The sequence below is a fragment of the Diorhabda carinulata genome, chromosome 8, assembly GCF_026250575.1.
Source record: "Diorhabda carinulata isolate Delta chromosome 8, icDioCari1.1, whole genome shotgun sequence".
Lineage (NCBI taxonomy): Eukaryota > Metazoa > Arthropoda > Insecta > Coleoptera > Chrysomelidae > Diorhabda > Diorhabda carinulata.
In genome coordinates, this window is record NC_079467.1 from 15,057,037 (window position 1) to 15,080,233 (window position 23,197).

The following is a 23,197-nucleotide window of genomic DNA, read 5'->3' on the forward strand; positions in this document are numbered from 1 at the left end:
TTTTGACAATAAAGCATTTCTCTATTTGAGCTTTTTGGAGGAAATATTCAACATTTGTTGAGCTATAAAACCAGTTAAGGAGTTTGGATTTTATTAAAAAAACCTTCTAAATTTGTGAAAAATATTTATTGTCGATTAAAATAACTGGATTCAAAGAAATAATCAAATTGTACATTTGAAATTACTAAATCTCACTCAAAAATATCGATTAATACAAAAACACGTTCCTCAACTTACCAAATTCAATAATTGGTAATTGGAATAATATTTTTTTAGTCTCCGATAGTCATAGTCAACTTCCCAATTTGTTCGGTGAGTTTTTCCAATGCCAAATATTTACTATTACTGCCAGAAACATTCATAACCAAAGTTTTATTAATTTGGTCGATGCGTCCTTCTATAGCCTCGTCGAGGATACAATAAACTAACAACGACTCGACCTCTTCGATACTGATACCCAATTCTGTACTGATGAAATCCAATTTGATACAACGATACGGTTTTACCAAGGATAGTAAAGCTTTGGATCTAACTAATTTCAATAGGTCTGATATATGTTCATGGATAAAGGGATCTGCCATTAAACTACTTTTGTTTTCCTGTAAAACACAATTTAATTAAATATTAAATATTAAACAGGACAATTTAAACCCATTTATTTACGCGATTGTAACGTTATTAATAAACGTCTGTCATGGTTAGTTGAATAAAATTTATTGGTGTTTATGTATTACTAATAAAAATAATTCTGATCATAGTACAAAAAGTTCAAGGAATAAATATACTATCAAAACTAAGATATACATAGTGAGTTTTATGTATGGAACGCCTCAATTATCTTCTATAGTTTTTATTAATTTTTGTGTACAAGGGTCTTGTTATTCGGCCGGTATTATGGTGGTATTCACGTTGTTGACATATCTTTTTCCGGAAAAATAATGAACTTTTTTATTCCAAATGGATATTTTTCGCTTTTCAAAATCTTTAAGAAATACTTATTATTTTTCATCTGATGTTCTCTATAGCTAAATGCCATAATTTCGGAGTTATAGCCACATTTGCGTTATCTCTGCCGATGTTAAAATAATACATTTAGGTGGCTATGACAGCTACAATAACAAATTATTATTGTTGAAGTTTATTAAAAGTAACAATGGATCGTTTATCTGAAAGAGAACGAATTGATATTTGCATGATATTAGAATATAGCGATAGGCGTAGAAGTCAACAAGAAAGTGTAATATCTTTAATAATTTATGTCCTAACCGAAATCCCATAACAAGATCTACTGTCAGTAAATTGGTACAAAAGTTTAACGAAACTGGTTCAGTAAAAGATTTATTCAAATCAGGACGCAAAAATACTGCATCAACTGAAAAGAAATTCCATCCATAGAAAGTAACGTTAGTTCAAGAGTTTTCAGATGACTATTTTGATATACAATTTTAGTAACAAGAATGAGGTTGGAGTATAAAATATCACGCAACGTACTTTCAATACCACAAAAGAAAAATTTGTTATGATTCAAACTATCATTAAAAATTACCTTCCTCAACATCTGATTACCAGGTTAGGTTACGGTAGTACTGGCAACCTCGAACTGTATTGGTCCATTGTGTTACACTTTATTTACATGACTTTAGTCAACTAGCCCTCCTATCTTTTTCCCTTTTAAAGTTTCCAACACAATAAAGTTTTCTACTTTTTCTATTTCTAATTTTGCAATTTTTTCGAGCAAGCTATTACGTCTTCCCCCAACTTTTGACGTCGTTTCTCAGTCAAAGGAGGGCACCGGCAGAGCAGTTGCTTGATTGTCTCTCCATTACACTTTTTGCAATGGTTGTTCTTTGTCACTTTCCATTTCTAGAGTACCAGTGATCACCCCAATGATCTTTTATATTGAGTGTGTCGTGAACCATATTATCTTTGTAGTATTCTCTTTATCGATCATTCGCCAAATCATTATGGATATCGTAAAGTTACTTATGTTTGACCATATATCCTGATGTTTGAATCTGATTCCTGTTTCTTGTAATAATTCCAGCGGCAGTAGTATTGTAACCGCCTTCTCGGCATTCTCTCTCCTCGTCCTACTTTCAAGCCTATCTGCCTTGAGTTCCTTTTCATGGTGCCCAGATACCCTACAAAGGCTCACTCCAGTGTCACGTACCCAGAACAGTGCTTCACGACAGCTCATTCTCATTTTTAAATTGATCTTTTTTGTTGCTACTCTCTTCAAGGCCGCCTGGCTGTTTGTGTAGATTGTTGTGTTTCTCTTCGATTTATCACTTTCACCATTTTATAAAGAATAGGATAGTAGGTTAACCTTATGAGGATATCATTTGATGAGGTGGACGCCACCAATAGATGGCAGTGGAGAGTTGGCGTCCACAGCACGTCTTTTCTTACTGTAGGTCATAACTTGAATTACGTGTTTTCTTAGCTTTGGCTGCTGAATTACCCCAATAACAGATGGCGCCAAAATTATTTAAAATATTATATTCAACCCTTAAGCTGTGTTGTAAAGTTTCTTATTTTGGGTGCCTATAGCAAAGTTGCAATTTGAGTTTATTATTGTATTGTGTTCGTTGTGTTATTGTTGAGTTTCGTTGGTTGTGCATTTGGATTATTTTTTTATTTGAGAATATTTGCACTTGGATATATATTTCATTTTTAAGGTAAGTGGATATTATTACAATTAATATACATCACTACCCTCTCAGTTAATATATTCAAATTATAAGAGGCGCTAGATGTATGTATAAATGCTACAGCTTATAATTTCGAAAAAAAACTGTATATTTAGGGAACTACTTACTAAAATGTATTTATATAATAAATAATCACTTCTTTTCAAGTTTTTAGGAATGGCTGGAAATAAGCTGGAAATAAGTGTGTTTATTTCAAGTGTGGACTAAGTAAAAGATCAAATCCTAGAATTAAAATGTACCGATTTCCTGTGAGTGACCCTACCAGATGTCAAAAATGGATCATACACTCGGGTGAGTTATTCTTAAGACAATTATTTTTCATAAAGGAATAAAAAATAGTGAATTCACAAATTTTTAATACTAAACAAAAGTAGGTATTTAATTATCGCCAAATAAAAGATAATTCGTCCAATAGTTTTTTCTGATATTGAGTTTATTTTTATTTTGGTCGCATTGCATATTATACGAGAGCAATGATTTACTACAAATTCCAAATCCATTCAATCTTATAAACTTATGAAAAGTACTTGAATCATACCTAAATTTAAACTTAGAAGCCACCTTTATAGTAAAGACAAACAGAATAGAATAAAACTTTTTTGGAAATATTTCAAACTCATACATAAACACAACCTACCAAATACAAAGGACTGAACTTTAATATTTCACAAAAATTGAAATAGTATTTTGTGTTATTTTTTTATGTTTATGAACTAAGCACATAATAATAAGGTAGTGTGTCTGTGTGTTTATATTATGGAAATTATCCTGTCATTTAGGCAAAAATTTTACCTGTTCAAATGTAACTGTTTTTTATCACATATTATAATATGGTTATACTATATTCTATGCCATAACAGATTGACAAAATAGTAAAAATTAGGAAGAAAATTATAATTTCCTCCATTCTCAAGTTATACATGAAAATTATGCTTTTGTTTTATTTGTTTATTTGAATACAAATTTACTATAGACATGTACCAATAAATCTTCGATACGACGTTTCGTGCCTTCACAAGGCAAACATATAGGTTTTTAATGAGGATATGCTTATTTATTATAATTATTGGTCAATTTAAGCGATATAGCATACTTTTATCTCGAATAACTAACATCACTAATGATTATTCTTAAATACGTTTTTGTCGTAGATACTCGTTTTGGTTTTGTCAAAAAATGTACTAAGAGCTTTACTTTAAACATTACCTGGTGTTTTGGATATAAAAAAGAACTTTTTTAACCAATGTAATGTCCCTCCATAATGTAATCACAATTTTTGTCAATTATTCATTTTTGTCCTCGCATCTATTAAGGGTAAGAATATAGTAATGCCATATACCATCTTACAATTGTTGAATACTTTCAATAAAAATGAATTTTAGTTTCAATTTTATTATATATATTGCAAAAAACACATTTAACAAAAGAAACCAAGAAATTTCAATGATGTGTTGTTGTTTTTGAGAATGATACACAGGTATGGAATTATCTTAACACAATTCGAGAAAATTCTGTCATTCCGACGATGATATAAGATACAATTAGGGAAATTCCAAATAAGGGTACTACTAGTCGTTATTCCATTTATGCCCGTTATTGAAATGAAATAAATTCAAGTTTTTGAACATAAAAAAATACTTTACCATAACCATTACAATAAATATGTATGTTAACATTGATGTTCCTTATTTCAGGTAATGCTGTTTTGGCAAACCTAAGTTAGAAATTACTAAGAAATGTATTCTGATGTTCGACGTAATGTCTATTAAGAGGAATCTTGAGTACAACATGAAAACAGATTTAATTGAGGGTTTCGAAGATCTGGGCGAGTGTGGAAGAAAGCCTTTTCCTGCCAGTGAAGCTCTAGTTCTCATGATCAGAGGAATCTATAGCAATTGGAAAATTCCTATTGCCTACTTTGTATCGAATGGTGGGGTTTCATATGCTTCTTTATGGTGTATAATTACCAAGGCATTGGAAAAACTTACTGAGACAAAACTAGACCCTATAGATATTGTATGTGATTTATCAACTACCAATCAGAAACTCATGAAGCATTTGGGGGTTAACAAAAACCAACCTTATTTTTTTCATAACGAGAAAAAATATTATCCTTTTTTTAATGCTCCTCATCTGTTGAAATGCGTTAGAAACAATTTTTTGAACAATAGTTTCATATTTAATGGGCAGTTCATGTTTTTCTGACATTCGAAAAGTTTATGATTTTGATAAAAGGAGCAAAACAGGAAAGGCCTTATTGAAACTGACTGATAAGCACATCAATCCTAATTCTTTCGAAAAAATGAATAATGAACATCTTTGGAAACTGGTGAACTTATTTCAAGTACAGCTAAAAAAACGGCTACCTTGGTTCTAACCATGAACAATTTATTTGATGCCCTGCATAGTACACGTTTACATTCAATAAAACCCTGTTATCGTGTTCTGAGCGATACGAATCCAGAAGTGCTAGCAGTTTTAAGCTCAGTATATGATTTATTGGAAAATCTATACATAGTTGGAAAAAAGGGAAATTTAACCAGACCTGATAGCTTTGATGTTTTTTTTCTCACCCTTAACTCCGTTAAACAATTTGCAAGTGATCAAAAAAATGAAGGTTTCAATTATTTATTCACAGGCAAACTAATTCAAGATCCACTTGAAAATCAATTTTCTGTTTATCGTATAACAGAAGTAGGGTATAACAGAAACCCAACAGTTAAAGCATTTCGAGCTGCATTTAAAATAAATATTGTCGCCAATTTAATGAGGCCACCTAGAAGTGGGCAGTCAACTGGAAGATGATGATAATATACTGCTTTTACCAAGAGATGACAATGAAGTACTCGCTTCATTAAATGTTGAAGAAGAATTATCATCCGAACAAACGGATTCATCCACCAATTCAATTTCTTCCGAGGTACATCCAAATGACATTGCGAAGCTAGAAATTTGTTCTGTAGTATATTTTGGGGGTTATTTAATTAAAAAATGTTTAGATCGCTTCAATTGCAAAGACTGTAAAGACAGTTTAGAAGCTTCTGATGACATAAACAGTGGACAAAAGCTTCTTATATATTATAAGAATTATGAATATGAATAAATGATAAATGTGCATTGAAAACTCCAACAACATTATTGAAAAATTTCACCATGATAACTTCGACAAAAAAATAGGGAGAATTTAAGATAATAAAATAATATTAAATTTGAAAAAGAAAATTGTTGGAAAAATAGAAAAAATTCTTCCCGAGTGGTATGCAACAAATGCAATCTGTTGTAATCATAGGCAATACATTTTCAATTTATTATTGCGAACTCAGATTTTCAAATATTGTGAAACTTTTTCAAGTTCATTAAAAACTAGACAAACTAAAAAATATGATAAATTATCAATAATTCAGCATAACCTAACTGAACAAACAATATATTTTGTATGTTTCTTATGGTATATTCTTTCTGTCTTTTTTTGGTAAATCAATACACAATCTTTTTTATGTCAACGTTTCAGTAGCGTTGATCCAGCTTGCGTTATGAAGAATAATTTTTTATAAAATTGTTGGTCTATAGCTGACATTAATGAATAAATCGAAAACTAGAACATAAATAATATTATATATTATTATATATAATAAGATGGCTTAAGACTGATGCAAAAAATTGTCATACATTTTTCAAGGTCCATTCACAGTAGATTATATTTTCGATAAAAGGTGAATATTGAAATATTTGTGTGGATTGTGGTTTGATTTCCAATATTCAACAAAAAAAAAGAATAATGAATAACCAATAATAATCAATGTTTTTATTTATAGTAGGTGTTTCAATAGCAAATGTGATTACTTGACCCAAGAATATCTAGAAGTCATCGCGAGTAGATTCTACATGTACTACATTTTTGGAGTTTTACAGTTTACTTCTTAACGGAGATTCAAGTTGTTTAGTGGATTATGTCCATTTCTTTCTGTGGTCAAAATTAAGAGCTACTTTGTATATATTTTTTTGATAACACATAGTCCAAATGGATCGGGTACTGGTTGTAAAAAAAATAATTTCCAGAAAACAAAAATATTAAAATGTGAATAATGTTCCGAAGCAACACTATCATACTTTTTAATAAACATTTTGAGAATTTGAAAAAGTTTTAATATTACAATAAATTTACTCAATTTGTTGGCCATTCGAATTTCACACTAACAATGTTGCAGCTGTAAAATGCACAAGGAATATATACAGGACTGTACTACTTGTAGTTTCTGACAATTTTTCCAAACTCTCAGTCTATAATTATTATCATTTTATATCAACAATTTCATAAAAAGTGTTGTTATTATTGTTACTTTATTTAATATTTCTGTTCGATATTTTCCAATAAATTCATTTACTAAAACTTTGAGTGTTTTATTTAGTTAACTTATATAAAGGATGCAATTACATCAGAGCAAAAATCCCTGATTCCTGACGTGTATGCCAAAATCTAACATTTTTTCTATTTACATTAATTTATTTCAATTTTTACAGATTGTACTTCATAACTTTGCATTGTATTGAAAAAAAATTTTAACTCAACCTACTCTATTTATATTGAAATCCGTCTGTTTACAATTTAACTTAAAGTCCAAGCATTAGGTAATGCCATAAGATGTTTATTGCCCAACCGACCTCTGACCTGTTAGAACCTTCATGTTAAGAAATTATCATCTAGGTACCTTTAGAATTATAAGCAACAAATAGATTTAGTAAGTTCCGAATCGACGACGGCATTTCTTCCAGGAAGGACATATTCCACAATTGCAGAATTCTACATTGTCATTAATTGAATTATTAGTACGATACTGTATTATGATACATTTAGTATATTTCATCTCGTTACGTTCAAAATATTTTTCCCAGGAAGAAAGGGGAAAATGGATAAATCACATAAATCAACTGAAAGTTAAAAAAAACATACAAAATAGCAAGGACTTATTTTTTAGCCTCTTCAAAATATCATCAAAATATAAATGTTTCTAAAATACATTCACGACCGAGGTTCCGAAATCGCAAATTCATAGTATTTCAGTCACCAAAGGAAAGTATATATATTTTATATACCTTTGTGCAAGGATCCTTCTTTCTATCTCAAATTTAAGTGATTAACAGATTAATGAAAAATTATTTGTTTCCTTTGCTATTGCTACACGAATTCATTACAAAAATCTTTTTTTTATCCATTGGAATGGGTGACAAATAATTAGTACTGAGATAAAGTTTATTTTTGGCTCGAGATGAATACATGCTATAACATTATTAGAAACATGATATTTCAAAATACGCCCTATCTATCTATTGTAAAGATTTCTATCCAATAGGTAATTTGTGTCACTGTCGTAATAAAAAGTAAAATCGGCAACAATTTACTGTCGGTTCGAATTTCGAAGATAAGCTACAGGTCATTTTTATGAACAGCGAACTTAAAAGTAACTAGATGGCGTGTAAAATTACCTCAAATGGTTTTAACATTGTCACTGTTCTACTATCCTATTCTTTATACAATGCTTTCACTAACTATAAACGTTTGAAGGCTGATTGAAAATATCTTCAAAGACTTGATTATTGATAAAACAGTTTTAAAAGTTATCAAATGATTAATAAAACTGGATAATTTACTATATTTTGCTTCATTTCACTCTAGGCTCTGCTTCAACTGACCCTGCCATGGGGACGCTTGGAAAGACATTTTTTTTCAATATATAAGTTTACTTCGAAAATAAATAGTCATTCAAACATTTCCTTTTAGTAGAGGACACACGATCTTTTACTTAATATAAACTCGTGGCCATAAATAACGCACCACCCTTTATTTCAATATCAAAACCTAAAATGTTAAACTTTTGTGTTTCTTTTTTATTCTATTACAAAAAGTTAAAGTATCTTAAATGTTAAGAGGTCCAGATGGACGTAATCAAATTCGAAGACGGTGAATCTTGTATCATTCCCAAGGAGCCGTTCCAAGGAGGGTCTATTATGTTTTGGGAAGGAATTTGTTTTGATGTCCGCACAGAATTAATGTCTCTTCCTAGACCCACCCTCAACGCAGCATAACTGACATTCTTGAAAATCACGTCGTTCCGTTTGGGCCATTTATTGGTGATGATTTTCGTTTAATGCATGATAATGCTAAACCACACGTTGCGGCAGATGTATTGAATTACCTAAACGAAGTAAGAATTCATACTCTGGACTGGCCACCAAGAAGTCCAGATATGAATCCTATCGAGAATGTCTGGGACATTTTAAAACGACGCATTCGTCGTCGAAATCCATCTCCTCAAAATTTAAAAAAGCTTGAGCAAGCTGCATTAGAGGAATGGGAGAACAAACTTTATCAAGTGATACAGCACCTAATTGAAAGAATGACCAGGAGAATGTTAGCAACAATTACATCCAGAGACGGAAATACACGCTACTAGCGTTTTTTAAAAAAGGAACATTATTGTTTAGAATGCAAGTTTTATTTTTAAGAAATTTTGGTTTTATTGCAATATTTTTGTTTTTATTTTTTTACTCATTGAAATTCACTCATAATCACTACACATTTCTTATTACTGCGTCAAAATTTTTGACCGCGAGTGTATTTCCCTCATTGCTAGCTTAACTGAGGTACTATGAAGATTAATATTCTCTTCCGACATTTTGCATTCTTTGACGAACAGAAACGGAGCGAATGTCAGTATAACACAGGAGCGGATTCAGTCTCAATATTAGGAAGGGCAACTTTTAGATATTTAAAAGGTATTTTAAAAAATCGTGGGAATAGAATTGTTCGTAATTAAAACACCATATAGAAAGAATATTAGGAACTATATTAATCGACATTTAACATTTACTGGTTTCTGCTCTGTCCGCTGAAACCTACTTCTATAGTGTTATAGCTTAACTAATCCCAATGCTATTTTTTCAATATTTGACATGAGATTAATTGAATTGTTTGTTTATCTGAGTTCTTTAATGATTGTAAATAATAAAATAGGTAAAAATATTCGTCTATAAAATAAAAGGTAATTACCTGAAATATCTTCTCAAACGCCTTCATGTCATTATTTTGGAAAGCAGATATTAAATCTGTCATTGTCTTTACTTCCGGCTCGTTTTTATAAGGTTTCGCTTCTTGAGAATCGAATGGATTTATAGCGGACGTTAGTAACATGCTGGTAAGAATTAAATATTTCAGGCAATTTATTCTGCGTGGGTTACCCGCTTCGTCGTAATTTTTGAAAGCTTCGAAAAAATCCGTATAAGCCTTAAAAAAATATTTTAAAATCGTAAAAATTTGGTCTGATGTAATCAGTATCGTTATATAGTTTTAATTCGAATTCATTGTTTTCTTAATCAATTTTTATACTCATGGTAATAAGCTCCATTTCCTATAAATGTATTGACTCCAGCTATCGAAATTTACTGTTGTATAAAAAAAAGAGGTCGTTGCACTATATCATCTCTATTCTATATGCTTCGAGAATTTGCTCTCCAATCGAATTTAATAATATCATATAAAATTTAGTATATTATTGTGCGGAAGGGGTAATATATTTGTGGAGATTGGTTTCTCGGGGGGTTTAGAGGAAATATTGTTGTTGGCCAAACTGATATTGGAGGGAAGTGGATGAAGTAGGTTCAAGATTCAAGTTGCCGGCAGTCTCTGGCTATCGTCAATAATATACTTCCTACGCGCGTCAAAAACCCAAAATCGGTCAATAAGTCCCCTATAAGGTCCAGGCGACTAGCTCTCCAGTTAGCTCAAGACCAGTAGTGAGTGTGTTACTGTCAACAGTGTTCTTGATGCTTCCCATTTCCTCGGTGAAATTTCAAGGAGTAGGCAGATTGAGGCCTTGGAATCAACGACAAAAAGGGGTGATTCGTTGCGTGGAGTAGACAGATTGAGACCACGGAATCGGATCATTTCTTATCAATGAACGAAAAGCCACCCTATCCCCACCCTTCTTTTGATAATGGCTCCAAAGTGAGAGGTGAAACAGCGAGAATTTTCAAAACTCCAACGCGGTTCAACTTGCGAAACTAGTTCTTTTGAAATATTTCTATCAACGTCACTTTGAATTTTAATGTTGAATCCTATGAATTTGAAATTTATACAATTTAAAGCCACCAAAAATCTCAATTAAATATTTCCCAGACGATGATTACATAAGTATTCGAAAACTCGGAAAATATATTATTTAATATTTTTATAACCAAAGAACAAGGATCAGCGCCCTCTCCAGGGCCGGCTGTCCCGGACATTTGTCCGGGGCGGCAAATCTAAGAATCAGAATTTTGGTGGTTATTGACATAAAATATTGATAATCAGTTAATTAAAATATATGATGATTTTTTCTATAGTTGAGATCAACATAAATTTATATTTCGTATTTATTGATTAATATTTTCTACAAAGTATTTGTCATCGTTTCTTCTGAAGAAAATAACAATTGCCTTGTTTATTTGTTTATTACTAGTATGCGCAAATTAAATGGGACTAAAGGATTTGACAATGGGGTCAAAGGATGCAAGAGGACGTAAAGCGGGAGTGTAATCTAGAATTATAAATTTAATTCTACGTTCCATGTAGTAGTCACTCTCCCTACCTAATGATATTGTAGAAACATTAGTTGAAGCCGCTAATTTTTTCAAAACCATCCAACAAATATAAAATCTATTTTTTTTCGGTTTCTATTTTGTGAGTATAAAAGGGAGAGTAGGATACATGCCTTGAAGCTTTTAAGGTTTCATTTAGGAAATATTTATGATGTCTTGTTAAACTTTTACGAAAACAAAGAAATTGATAACTTCATAACATTCTTCTTCTTAGCGTGCCGTATTAATTCCCCTTGACATTGGCCATTATCATGGCAAAACTGTCTTTACCTTGAGCTAGTCTAAATAATTATCCTGCTTCTCTTATCCCAGTCCATTCTTTAATATTCTTCAGTCAAGAGGCTTGTTTCCTTCCAATTAGTCTACGACCTTCAACTTTACCCATCATAATCAACTGGAGCATACTAAACTGGCTTCCACGCATTATATATTATTATTCCGAATTATATATTATTAGTTGAAATTTCAAATTATCATTAGGGAAGAGTGATCTCATTTTAAAAAATGTTGTACGAGCTACCTCAATTCTACCTCTATTCATTTAGACTGAAAAACTCTGCACCCACTATCAACTTTACGTTTTTGTGACAATATGCCAAAATCATAACAGTTATGGAACTCGACACACCAATTATGGATGTCGCACGCGCATGGCACAAACAAATTCACAATACCTTCACAATCATTACTTCGCAGTACAATTAAAATCCTTTCTCCAGCCGTATCGCTTCGATTAATCGACTCAACTGACTCACGTTGCTCCGACGCACTCGATTTATATGGTTGAGGATACTGTCCTCTCTCCCTTGTCTAGGCACGCGCTGTCCTTGAAATTACTTATAATCATCCGTAGACTTGAGAGTACGAGTATTTAAAACATTCGTAGAGGAATCGAATGAAGTCTAAAAGCTCTAAAAAATGATTTTCCTTTCTGTGACACATTTCAATCGCGATCCTTATTGATACCGCCCAGGGGCCGTATCTTTGACGTGACTGATTTAAACTTTACTTTTTTTTCGATTCTAATATGTTTTGTTTATTCTATCGAACATCCATTTAAAATAATTTTTGCTAATATTGCATTTTCAACACCCTCACTAAATCTTTGGTCAATTCTGAAAAATAATTTAAAGGTATTGGAGCTCAGTATTAAAATTAACTGTTAAATCTCATATCACAAAAAATTATTTTCTTGGCGTGTTTATTGAAACATCTAGTAAATTCACCTTCTCGTAGTCTCCTGATTTAAGATGCATTTTCCCACCGCACTCTCTAATAACGCTCATGATCAGAGGATGCGGAATAGCGGATCGAACTTTAAGGCTGCGTTCATATAATTCTCTGAGCTGTTTGTGATTTTTTTGTTGCGTGTACATCTGAATCTCGAGCGCATATATTTCAAGAAGTTGAGTTCCTGAAAAGCCCAATAAAATTCGTAAATTGAAAATCAGGCCTGGTAAAACATAGGTTTAATTAAGTAGACGAAACCGTCGAGCAATTGTTGTAAAACTCTGGCGGAATCGTTCGGTGGCACATACGGTACAAACTCAACACATTCTGGAGCGCTTTTAATCTGTGTAGTGGTAGAGTGAAGTGAAATGTGAAAAAAGTGAACAAAAACTGAGACAGTGTCAGACCGGAAATGTGTTAAGTCAACTGTGTTCTGTGATAAAACCGTTATATTCTTTCTTAGAAGAAAAATTATTGAATTCGTTTATAAGGACGAAGAAAGTGATTTGGAGCTCCAGCTTTGTAAGAACAAGGTGTAGATGCAAATCTGTGAAGATTAATCGAGATGACTATGAGCGACAGAAAGGTCAGCATCTAAAGAGAATATGATGAGTTTATGAAGGAGAAAGGCAAGGCGACTTGATATCGGCAACACTGCTCAACTGATGATAGAGAACTTGTAACCAAAAGAAGATCTATAATGGAAACAATGTTTTAAGAGATTGTTACAGATAGAAAGCGAATGTGTTTGTAAATCAAAAAAAAACAAAAATAATAAGATTTTGAAAGCAATTTCAAGGTGAATGAATAAGTTGGCGAGTATGAGTTCATGGATGTAGAAAAGTTTAAGTATCTAAGCGTTATGATCAATAATTAAGGAGAGAGGAATACTGAAATAGAAGTGAAAATTATATAAATATATAAATAGAGCCTTTCATACTAACAGGAACGAACGAAAATCAGTATATATCAAATGATGATCAGAGCAGTAATTATATATTCAGCTGAAACAAGAAATGATGAGGAAAAATTGAAAAGAATGGAGAGAAAGATAATCAGAGCAATAATGGACCTAGTAAAAATCAGTGAAGATATAAGATAACTGACAAACTCAGCGGCAAAGATGTGAAAAACAAAATCAAAGTTTAGCGAGTTAAGTGGTTGAGGCATGTTTAGATAGAAGAAACAAAGTCTATAGCATACAATATAATGCAATGGATTCCCGGTGGTAGAAAAAGACGTTGCCGGTCAAAATAGGTTGAAGATAATTTGAGCAGAGTAGGAGCTAGAAACAGCAAAAAACGATAGGAATCCGGAAGTTGTGGAGGAAATTGGGAAGGTGTAGAGATGGATTCTAGGGACTGATCCACCTCAACAAGAGGATCTATTTTGCAACGCAACATGACTAGAGAAGTTAAACCATCACAATTATTATAAAAGTGGTTGAGGAATAGATATACCTTATAATTTTTTATAAAAAAACTAGACACTACCACATTTACCATAGTATAATGTAATACTTTTCAAGTTGCGTAAAAATAATTTCGTAAGATTATAAAGAACAAAAGCAACCAAAATAGCCTCTATGTAAGACATCTGTCTTACTAACTAACAATTTGCAGAAAACAGAAACTTGAGGACAAAGCCTTCTCTTGGTCAATAAATAGAATCCGGCTTAACCAAAATAGATGATTTTATGCACAAGTAATTAACATCTAAGGATCCAATGTTGTGCCCTGGTCGCTACGACACGGACGCTTCAACCAGGTCGCAGTGATTTATTGCATTGATGAAGCATGGCCCTAGACGTATTCTACAGCCACGTTTACGTCCTGGTCTCGGCAACACGATCGTTGTTGGTCGCAGTGTTGTAAATTTTTTGCACATGGCCATGCTTAAACGTTTTTATACCTCAGTTCAGACCAAACCGTGGAAGATAATGTACTGTTGGGAATCATTGTTTTGAAGTGCTTACGGAAAAAGTAGAGGGAAAGAAAATATAATATTCATCCACTTAACGCGAAGAGAATTACATGTGGAGATTTTTACGCATTATTTGGTCTTCTTAGAAATCACGATGAAAGGTTTTTTTTATACTTTAGGATGAGCGTCTTTGACGCTATGGCTATTTCAGTTGAAGAGAGGATTGCAGTATATTAAGATACTAGAATACTCCTTTATATTCCAAAGGGGCGGCCGTGTTTGAATTTCATTCATAAATACTTCAGAATCAAATATTTTTTCTACTTTTAACGTTGTCTCGTGATCTTTCCGTTAACAGAAGAAGCTTTCCCTGGGTGGAAGATCTCATTAGAAATTGAGCCCGTGCGTTGGGATGAGTTTCAATGCGGTGAGAATGTTTTCGGGAGAAGTGAGATATTTCTTTTTTAATTTACTTCATTTGAAGGCCACAAACAATAACGTCGTTGGGTACACACCATGGAGCATATACAATAAATCTGAGTACTTTTGACTGAAATCTCTCTATAAGTGCTATATTTGAGTTGGATGCATTGACACCATAACTCCAGATGACTTGCTATATTATCAAATTGTTGTTGATTACTAGTTGGGATCTTCGACGTATTAACTCAGTCTTAGGCCCAATTGCTTTCTCTTGGTTAGTATGTGTATGCTCCATGTTAGTCGTCAGTCCAGGTACTTCTCCACGAACATATTTCTTTTCTAAGTTTTTAGTCACATGAAAATAGCGTCAAAGTTTGTCTGTTATATGTGAGAGGCACGTGCTGGATCCTTATGATGTGCTAGCGCATTAGTGTCATCTACTTATGTTCCAGTAGTTACGTTGATGTATGTGGGAATATCTGCTGTATACATAATATAGAGGATATGGCCAAGTGTACTTCCCTGTGGAACCCCGGAACGTCTGACATAATTGGATGTAAAGTTGTGATGTAGTCTTGGATTTTGACTGGAAAGTGTCTGTCACGCAGGTAGGGCTCGAGAATTAGGAGAAGGTTGTTCGGGAGGTTGGTCCTAATTTTGTATAGTAGTCTGTCGACCCAAACTCTGATATAATTGGTTGTAAAGTTGTGATGTAGTCTTGGATTTTGACGGGAAAGTGTCTGTCACGCAGGTAGGACTCTAGAATTAGGAAAAGGTTGTTCAGGAGGTTGGTCCTAATTTTGTATAGTAGTCTGTCGACCCAAACTCTGATATAATTGGATGTAAATTTGTGATGCAGTCTTGGATTTTAACTGGAAAGTGTCTGTCACGCAGGTAGGACTCTAGAATTAGGAAAAGGTTGTTCGGGAGGTTGGTCCTAATTTTGTATAGTAGTCTGTCGACCCAAACTCTGATATAATTGGATGTAAATTTGTGATGCAGTCTTGGATTTTAACTGGAAAGTGTCTGTCACGCAGGTAGGACTCTAGAATTAGGAAAAGGTTGTTCGGGAGGTTGGTCCTAATTTTGTATAGTAGTCTGTCGACCCAAACTCTGATATAATTGGTTGTAAAGTTGTGATGTAGTCTTGGATTTCGACTGGAAAGTGTCTGTCACGCAGGTAGGACTCTAGAATTAGGAAAAGGTTGTTCGGGAGGTTGGTCCTAATTTTGTATAGTAGTCTGTCGACCCAAACTCTGATATAATTGGATGTAAATTTGTGATGCAGTCTTGGATTTTAACTGGAAAGTGTCTGTCACGCAGGTAGGACTCTAGAATTAGGAAAAGGTTGTTCGGGAGGTTGGTCCTAATTTTGTATAGTAGTCTGTCGACCCAAACTCTGATATAATTGGTTGTAAAGTTGTGATGTAGTCTTGGATTTTGACGGGAAAGTGTCTGTCACGCAGGTAGGACTCTAGAATTAGGAAAAGGTTGTTCGGGAAGTTGGTCCTAATTTTGTATAGTAGTCTGTCGACCCAAACTCTGATATAATTGGTTGTAAATTTGTGATGCAGTCTTGGATTTTAACTGGAAAGTGTCTGTCACGCAGGTAGGACTCTAGAATTAGGAAAAGGTTGTTCGGGAGGTTGGTCCTAATTTTGTATAGTAGTCTGTCGACCCAAACTCTGATATAATTGGATGTAAATTTGTGATGCAGTCTTGGATTTTAACTGGAAAGTGTCTGTCACGCAGGTAGGACTCTAGAATTAGGAAAAGGTTGTTCGGGAGGTTGGTCCTAATTTTGTATAGTAGTCTGTCGACCCAAACTCTGATATAATTGGTTGTAAAGTTGTGATGTAGTCTTGGATTTCGACTGGAAAGTGTCTGTCACGCAGGTAGGACTCTAGAATTAGGAAAAGGTTGTTCGGGAGGTTGGTCCTAATTTTGTATAGTAGTCTGTCGACCCAAACTCTGATATAATTGGTTGTAAAGTTGTGATGTAGTCTTGGATTTCGACTGGAAAGTGTCTGTCACGCAGGTAGGACTCTAGAATTAGGAAAAGGTTGTTCGGGAGGTTGGTCCTAATTTTGTATAGTAGTCTGTCGACCCAAACTCTGATATAATTGGATGTAAATTTGTGATGCAGTCTTGGATTTTAACTGGAAAGTGTCTGTCACGCAGGTAGGACTCTAGAATTAGGAAAAGGTTGTTCGGGAGGTTGGTCCTAATTTATGAAATACTCCATCGACCAAAACCTTGTCGAAAGCCTGGGAGATTTATAAAAAGACATCGACTTAAGAACTGTTAAGCGTTTTCAAAATCAGTCGCAAGCATGGCCCCCTCCGTATTAATCAATGCAATACATCATTGCGATCTGGCTGCATTGTTCGTGTCGCCCCGACCAAGTCGCAAGCGTGGCCATCGAATTGAAGCACAACAAATATTTTCGTTCAAATGATGCTTGCATTCTTTTTCAAGCCCACTACAATTCGAACGTCCCACGAGTCCGAATAGGAGTTTTTTTGGTAATTTGGATTATCAAGATTCTACTGCTGTTTTTATAAAATTGATTCAAGTTTCATTTGTCGTAGTATATATTGTGGAAATATATGTTTTTTGGTTATCAAGCCCAGTCTGCAAAGACGATAAAATTCTCAAAAGTTAAGTGAGTTTGATATGTTACGAATTTACGGATTTACGCTAGTTTGTCCTTCAAAGAAATAGTCACGAGGATGTACTGATATTTGACTACGGTAGAGAATTATTGTTGGTTATGGAATCAAGCTTGGCAGAGGACCGTAAAGCTTTTGCCAAGGTGATCGTCAATGTCGAAAAAACCGGACGAGGTACATAAAAGAAGAAAGCTAGTACAAATCGTGCTAGAAGAATATTTGAGCTTCAACTCTTTATTTGGGTCACCTGCCATAAATGTATTTTACCTTTATGTGGATCAATTTCATGTAAATAAGGATTGCACGTGAGCTTCAGTTGTTTTATAATGCTGGCTACTTTGGCAAACTCTCCCATTTCTAAATAAACTTTGCCAAGTTTAGTATTTGTCTTAAACCATAATCTGTCGTTTTTGGCAGTTTTTAAGGCTGATAAAGTAGTTTCGTAAAAATTTTGTAAAAGTTCTATATCTTTCGAAGTTGAAGTGTAGTCTAATATGGAGTTTATTGCCTTTTCTCCGTGGTTCTTCGTTACTGCAGCATTGATGTAACCTAAAATATTACAATATTTACAACTATTATTATAAGAGGGAGTTCTATATAATGCGAGGGTGGTCTGATGGGCACTTATCCCACAAAAGAAAAACAAAAATTTTGAAAATGTTGCGATACATTCTTGAGTATTTCAATATTGTTTTCTCTTAATTCTTACCACTTCATCCACCAATGCTCCAGCTCCTTTAACCTAATACATTTACCTAAAGTTTGTGTAGTAGGCGACGATGACTTCCTCAAGAAGTCGCCAAATACGGCCGTTTATTTTCTTCGTTTCGTCGTCGAATTGGCTCAATACTTTGACATGGTATAAGCCTGGGAACTTTTTCCTCCTTAATAGGCAGTTGAAATAAATTACACTTTGGGAATCTCAGGAAACGTTGGTGACTTCCCAGTAGATAGTCTTCGCTATCTTCGAAGCACGGTTGGTGGTAAAGTCCACTGTTCAGACTATTTTCTGGTCTCTAGTGTATAACAGTGGAACCCATGCATCGACGATTGTCGTAAAATGATGTAGATTATTCTTTGGATTGCGCTTAAACTGCCCTGAAATAGTCTCGCGGTCGCACATTAGAAAATGCGACACCCATCGCACCGACAGGTTTCTCATGCCCAAATTCATGCAAAATATGACCCCCGCGATTTATTAAAATGCCTACTTTCTCAATTAGCCCCCACTTCTGAGTTGGCGATCTGCCAATACAAAATTGTGGATTTTGTCACGTTATCATCCTAAGCTAATTAGAACTCGACGTTCGACTAAGTTGAAATTCGTTAAAACAATTTTTGACAGTGTGCATTGAAAAAGAAGAGTTATCATGTGCAGCATCCACGAGCTCTTTCGTTTCATTTCGCGATTTCCTGACCAAAAATAAGAATAGAATCACCGACCAATATTGTATCTATATTTTAAAGAATGTCGGCAAAACTACGAGTCTTATTCAGCCGTTTACAAAAATCTAGTACACGATAGTAAATTATTCTTGCAGTGCTACCGCCATCGAAGAGCTAGTATATTCTGACTGCCGTCGTATATTATTTATATGTTTTGGAAATTTGTAATAAAACCCAAATAACATGCAAACTTTATTATGAAATACAAGGGCTGACATCTTTGGTTTGAACTTGAGCCACTTTACTTTTCATTATCCCTTAATTTTAACATAATGTTCCCATCGATGTTCTAGCATCGAATATTTCTAATGCGCCTCGAAAAAAATCTAGAAAATCTTGCTGATTCTCTTCTAATTTGGTTCTAACTTGACATATTGTGGCCGTTGCAAGGAATAACCTGTAATTGAGTGCGTTCTCCTGCTCACCTTTGCGTAAGTCCGTTGAGTATTGACACGATACGCTCCTGTAATTGAGGCCCTATTTTACAAGATATAATACAGCAAATTCCTCTAATGTATCCACCATATCATCACAAATTTGTTTTGGGATCAGTTTCTTTAAACACGAGTATTTAATTACCACGCCCTGCTCCGAAGAACCATATTGATACTGAGATTTGATTCGAATTCAATCTTCTACTTTATGCACGTTTCAACTGGTTTCTATCGTGAAAGTATGCATAATAGATTGCAATGATACATAATTGTTTTGAGTTCGCGATCTTTCTTATTTACTATACATATGATCTCATTATCTGAAGATACTTGTTCACGACGCAAGTGCTCTTTGAGTATTGGAAACAGCTTGAAGGAAAGAAAAAATCTAGATAATCTTGCTGATTCTCATCTAATTTGGTGCCGTTGCAAGGGATGACCTGTAACTGGGTGCGTTCTCCTGCTCATCTTTGCGTAAGTCACTTTAGTATTGGCACGATAAGCCCTTTTTTATAAGATATGATACAGCAGATTCTTCTAATGTATCCACCATATCGTCACAAATTTGTGTTGGGGTCAATTTCTTTAAACACAAGTATTTGATCAGCAAGCCCTGCTCTGCAAGATCCATATTGATACTGAAATGTGACTCTGAATTCTTTCATTTCGCAGAATCCAACTTCCAGGAAACTTCTTTTTCGTGTATAACGTCCACGTGATGAGCTGAAGTACCATTGTGTGAAAATCAGATTTTTTACTGAATATTAAGTGGAAACCTAACAGATACGGTATCATTTAGAAATATTAGGAACATCATTATTTCGCTTCTTAGCTCACAGTGAATAAAGACGTTCATCGACGATTTTTTTTAAAACTATTTTTAAAACAAAACTGTATCAATCAATTTGGAATATGTAATTATCTATTTACTGTTTATTTATAAATAGAGTGTTTATTATGTATAGATTTAAATAAAATGTAAATACTAGCATATTATCTAGATAAGGAGAATATCGTTACTCGCAATTTTGCTGATAACCTTTCTGTATAATTTGAGTAATAATACAGGGTTGTCTGACAAGTTTCCGACCTAATAAAAGACTGAGATACTACAGATTTGGTGAATACTGTTGCTGACCAACCAATTCGAAGCGCAATTCGTGAATTTTAGCAGTCTTATGAGAAGGTGAGCACCCTGATGCCTCTTTTGGAACAGGTTTGTTCTTAATAATCCACTGCCTCAACTGTTTTTTGTTCAATGAGTGTAGTGAAGGAAGATGTTTGCAGTGCGAACAACTGAGAACATGCGCATAGAGTTAATGACTTTTCACGTCAAAAGCCAACAAAATCCGTTCAAGAAAATATTGAGTATCTATTATTATAATATGTACAAAATAAAATTCACTTCTTGTCAATCGGAGTTTATAACTAATTATCAATACTATATATTTTCAACCGATCAAACTAGCCATCTAGCGACAAATTTAAAACTAAAAATATTTCTTGCCTTGAACATGCGTTAATAGCAATAAACATTATTCTTTGCTGCCTTCCATAATCATAATGAAACACGACATCACACATCATAACTCAAAAGCGAACATGCGCAGACCGAGCTGTTATCCCTTCCAAAAACAATTAACTCAAATTTTACTAGTGGCAGACAGAGTCTAGTATTTAGGAAAGTAAATAACTTTCCATGATCAATGATTAAATCACTGATTTAAAATTTGATTTCATTGTGTGCGCTTCCAATTTCGAATAGATAAATTATACTATTTCAAATACGTACCTAATAATTCTTTATATTTTTTCATAGTTTCGTCGTAATTTTTCAGTTGAAAATTTATTTTTACTAATTGCTTCAATGCTTTGAACCCCCATTCTCCTTTATGTTCTCCTTGTAAATCTAGAACTTTTTGGAATGCTAGAACAGAGCTTTCAAGTGTATCGTCCCCTTTGAGACTTTTAGCTATATAATATTGGTTTTCTAAATCCACATCAGGTTCTGAAGTACTCTCTTCAGAATATTCAAGACCGTAGTCTCCGTATGCCTCATCATCATCGTAGAAAAAATCTTCCATAATTAGCGTAGAAAATCTCACCAAATTGAATTAGTACTTTATAGACAGATTTGACAGCTTTGACGTATGATTATACAAGTGCGTTCATAAAATCGAAACGCTAACGAGAGATATTGAAACGACATTGACATTTGCAGTGACAAACAAATCAAAAATCGTTGATTTGACTTGCAATTTATAAGTAAGTAATTAATAAATAATCACATAAGTAACGAGAGGTAATCTACGACAAACCATGAAAGAGTAAATCGAGTGGTTTTTTAAGGATTAAATTCAAATAGAAATATGAGTAAATTACAATTAATAACGAACGCATAATGATTGAATTGAAAGTTAATTGTAGACAAAGATATTTAGAAAAACTGAGAAATAAATGATATATTTTTGCTTAACTCCGCAATGTGGATATTAAAAAGGCAATTGTTGGGTTGACGTATGTAAATTTTCGATACAATCACGGTTGTGTCTGTTTTAATACCAGATAAAGCTTCATTTAAGTGGAGGATATTTGCAACAGTAAAATTGGTTTCTTGATTCTCATATGATGTGGAAGTTTGGTTCAAAAAAATTGTTGTTATTAGTTTCTTGTAAGATTTGTGAAGCATAATTTATTTATGTGGTGAGAGAATTGCTCACATAACCTTCGGCAACAGCAGTGGATTTCCATCCTCCAATGTTTTAATTGAAGAATGTCTTCACCTGGATGCGGAGAACTTTGATATATACTCGTAATCAAAAGTAGAATTTTTATTGTTTATACTAACAACTTGTTTGTACATTTTTCATTTCTATAAGATGGGAAGAAGTGGTTGCTGTTTCGGTTTTTCGATCTCAAATTAACATATTTTTGTTATAAATGTATCAAATTCATGTTTGAACTGGTTTCTTCATCCAATAACTATAAAACGCCGACTTATACGCGTTTTTGAATCTGGTGTCCTGATGACTGGAAACTGCCCCCTATCTCCAATGTCATCAATTTTCATGTTATACAACTCTTCTCTTCGACCATCTCCAGCTATTTCCAATACTAATGTAACCTACGAATGAATAATTGAAGTAATAAGAAACTTATCCAATTTTCAAAATTGTCAACTCAAACATTAAATATTTGTCGTCTGGACCATTCAATATAAACTTGTTTATCTCCTCTCTCGAGAATTTATTAGATTTTTTAGGTTTGTACCCAACCGATTCACTCAAATGTACATTATCATTTATAATTAAAGTTGTTTTTTGCTTTTAGTTTAGAATAGCTGGACCATAGTTTGGACGACTTGAATTTCTTAGACCTCTCTTCAAAATAAGTTAATAGCACGCGTTCTGTAAAGCTGTGTGTTTTATTCTGGTTCCGCCATTTCATGAATTTCTTTTTCTTTTGGATAGTTTTCTTTGGATTTTTCTGAAAACAATTCTAATGTTGCCATATTTCCATTTCTATGATTTCTTCTGGAAAATATTACTATTGTTCACTCTAACCATAAACAACTGCTTCAAGCGCTACAAACCGATGAAATATAAGGTATTTTAAAGATAGGGCTTGGGAAAATAAGTCACGTTGAGGATCAAATTGATTTGCGATTTTTAGATATTGTTTGATCCACCGAAAAAAATTACGTCGTCAAATCTTTAATTGCTTA

At 33.5% G+C, this 23,197-nt stretch overlaps 2 protein-coding genes across 4 annotated transcripts in view; one reads left to right on the plus strand and one right to left on the minus strand.

Annotated features, from left to right (window-relative positions):
- LOC130897109 (leucine zipper putative tumor suppressor 2 homolog) overlaps window positions 1-23,197 on the plus strand; it is a 301,729-nt gene that overhangs the window by 34,270 nt on the left and 244,262 nt on the right. The gene's annotated exons all lie outside the window — the stretch shown is intronic.
- LOC130897110 (COP9 signalosome complex subunit 2-like) lies at window positions 105-21,620 on the minus strand. The gene is made up of 5 exons (XM_057805709.1): window positions 21,266-21,620; window positions 17,861-18,142; window positions 12,572-12,759; window positions 9,760-9,993; window positions 105-599 (listed from the first exon to the last, which is right to left on the minus strand). The coding sequence occupies exons 1-5, from the start codon at window positions 21,555-21,557 to the stop codon at window positions 273-275; spliced, it is 1,323 nt and encodes a 440-aa protein (XP_057661692.1). The 5' UTR covers window positions 21,558-21,620; the 3' UTR covers window positions 105-272.

Coding starts and splice junctions, on each gene's coding strand:
- LOC130897110 (XM_057805709.1), bottom strand. CDS start 21,557: ATGGAAGATTTTTTCTACGATGATGATGAGGCATACGGAGACTACGGT. Junction 9,994..12,571: donor AATCAGGAGACTACGAGAAG/GTGAATTTACTA, acceptor TATTTTTTTAAG/GCTTATACGGATTTTTTCGA. Junction 600..9,759: donor CGTTTGAGAAGATATTTCAG/GTAATTACCTTT, acceptor TGTGTTTTACAG/GAAAACAAAAGTAGTTTAAT.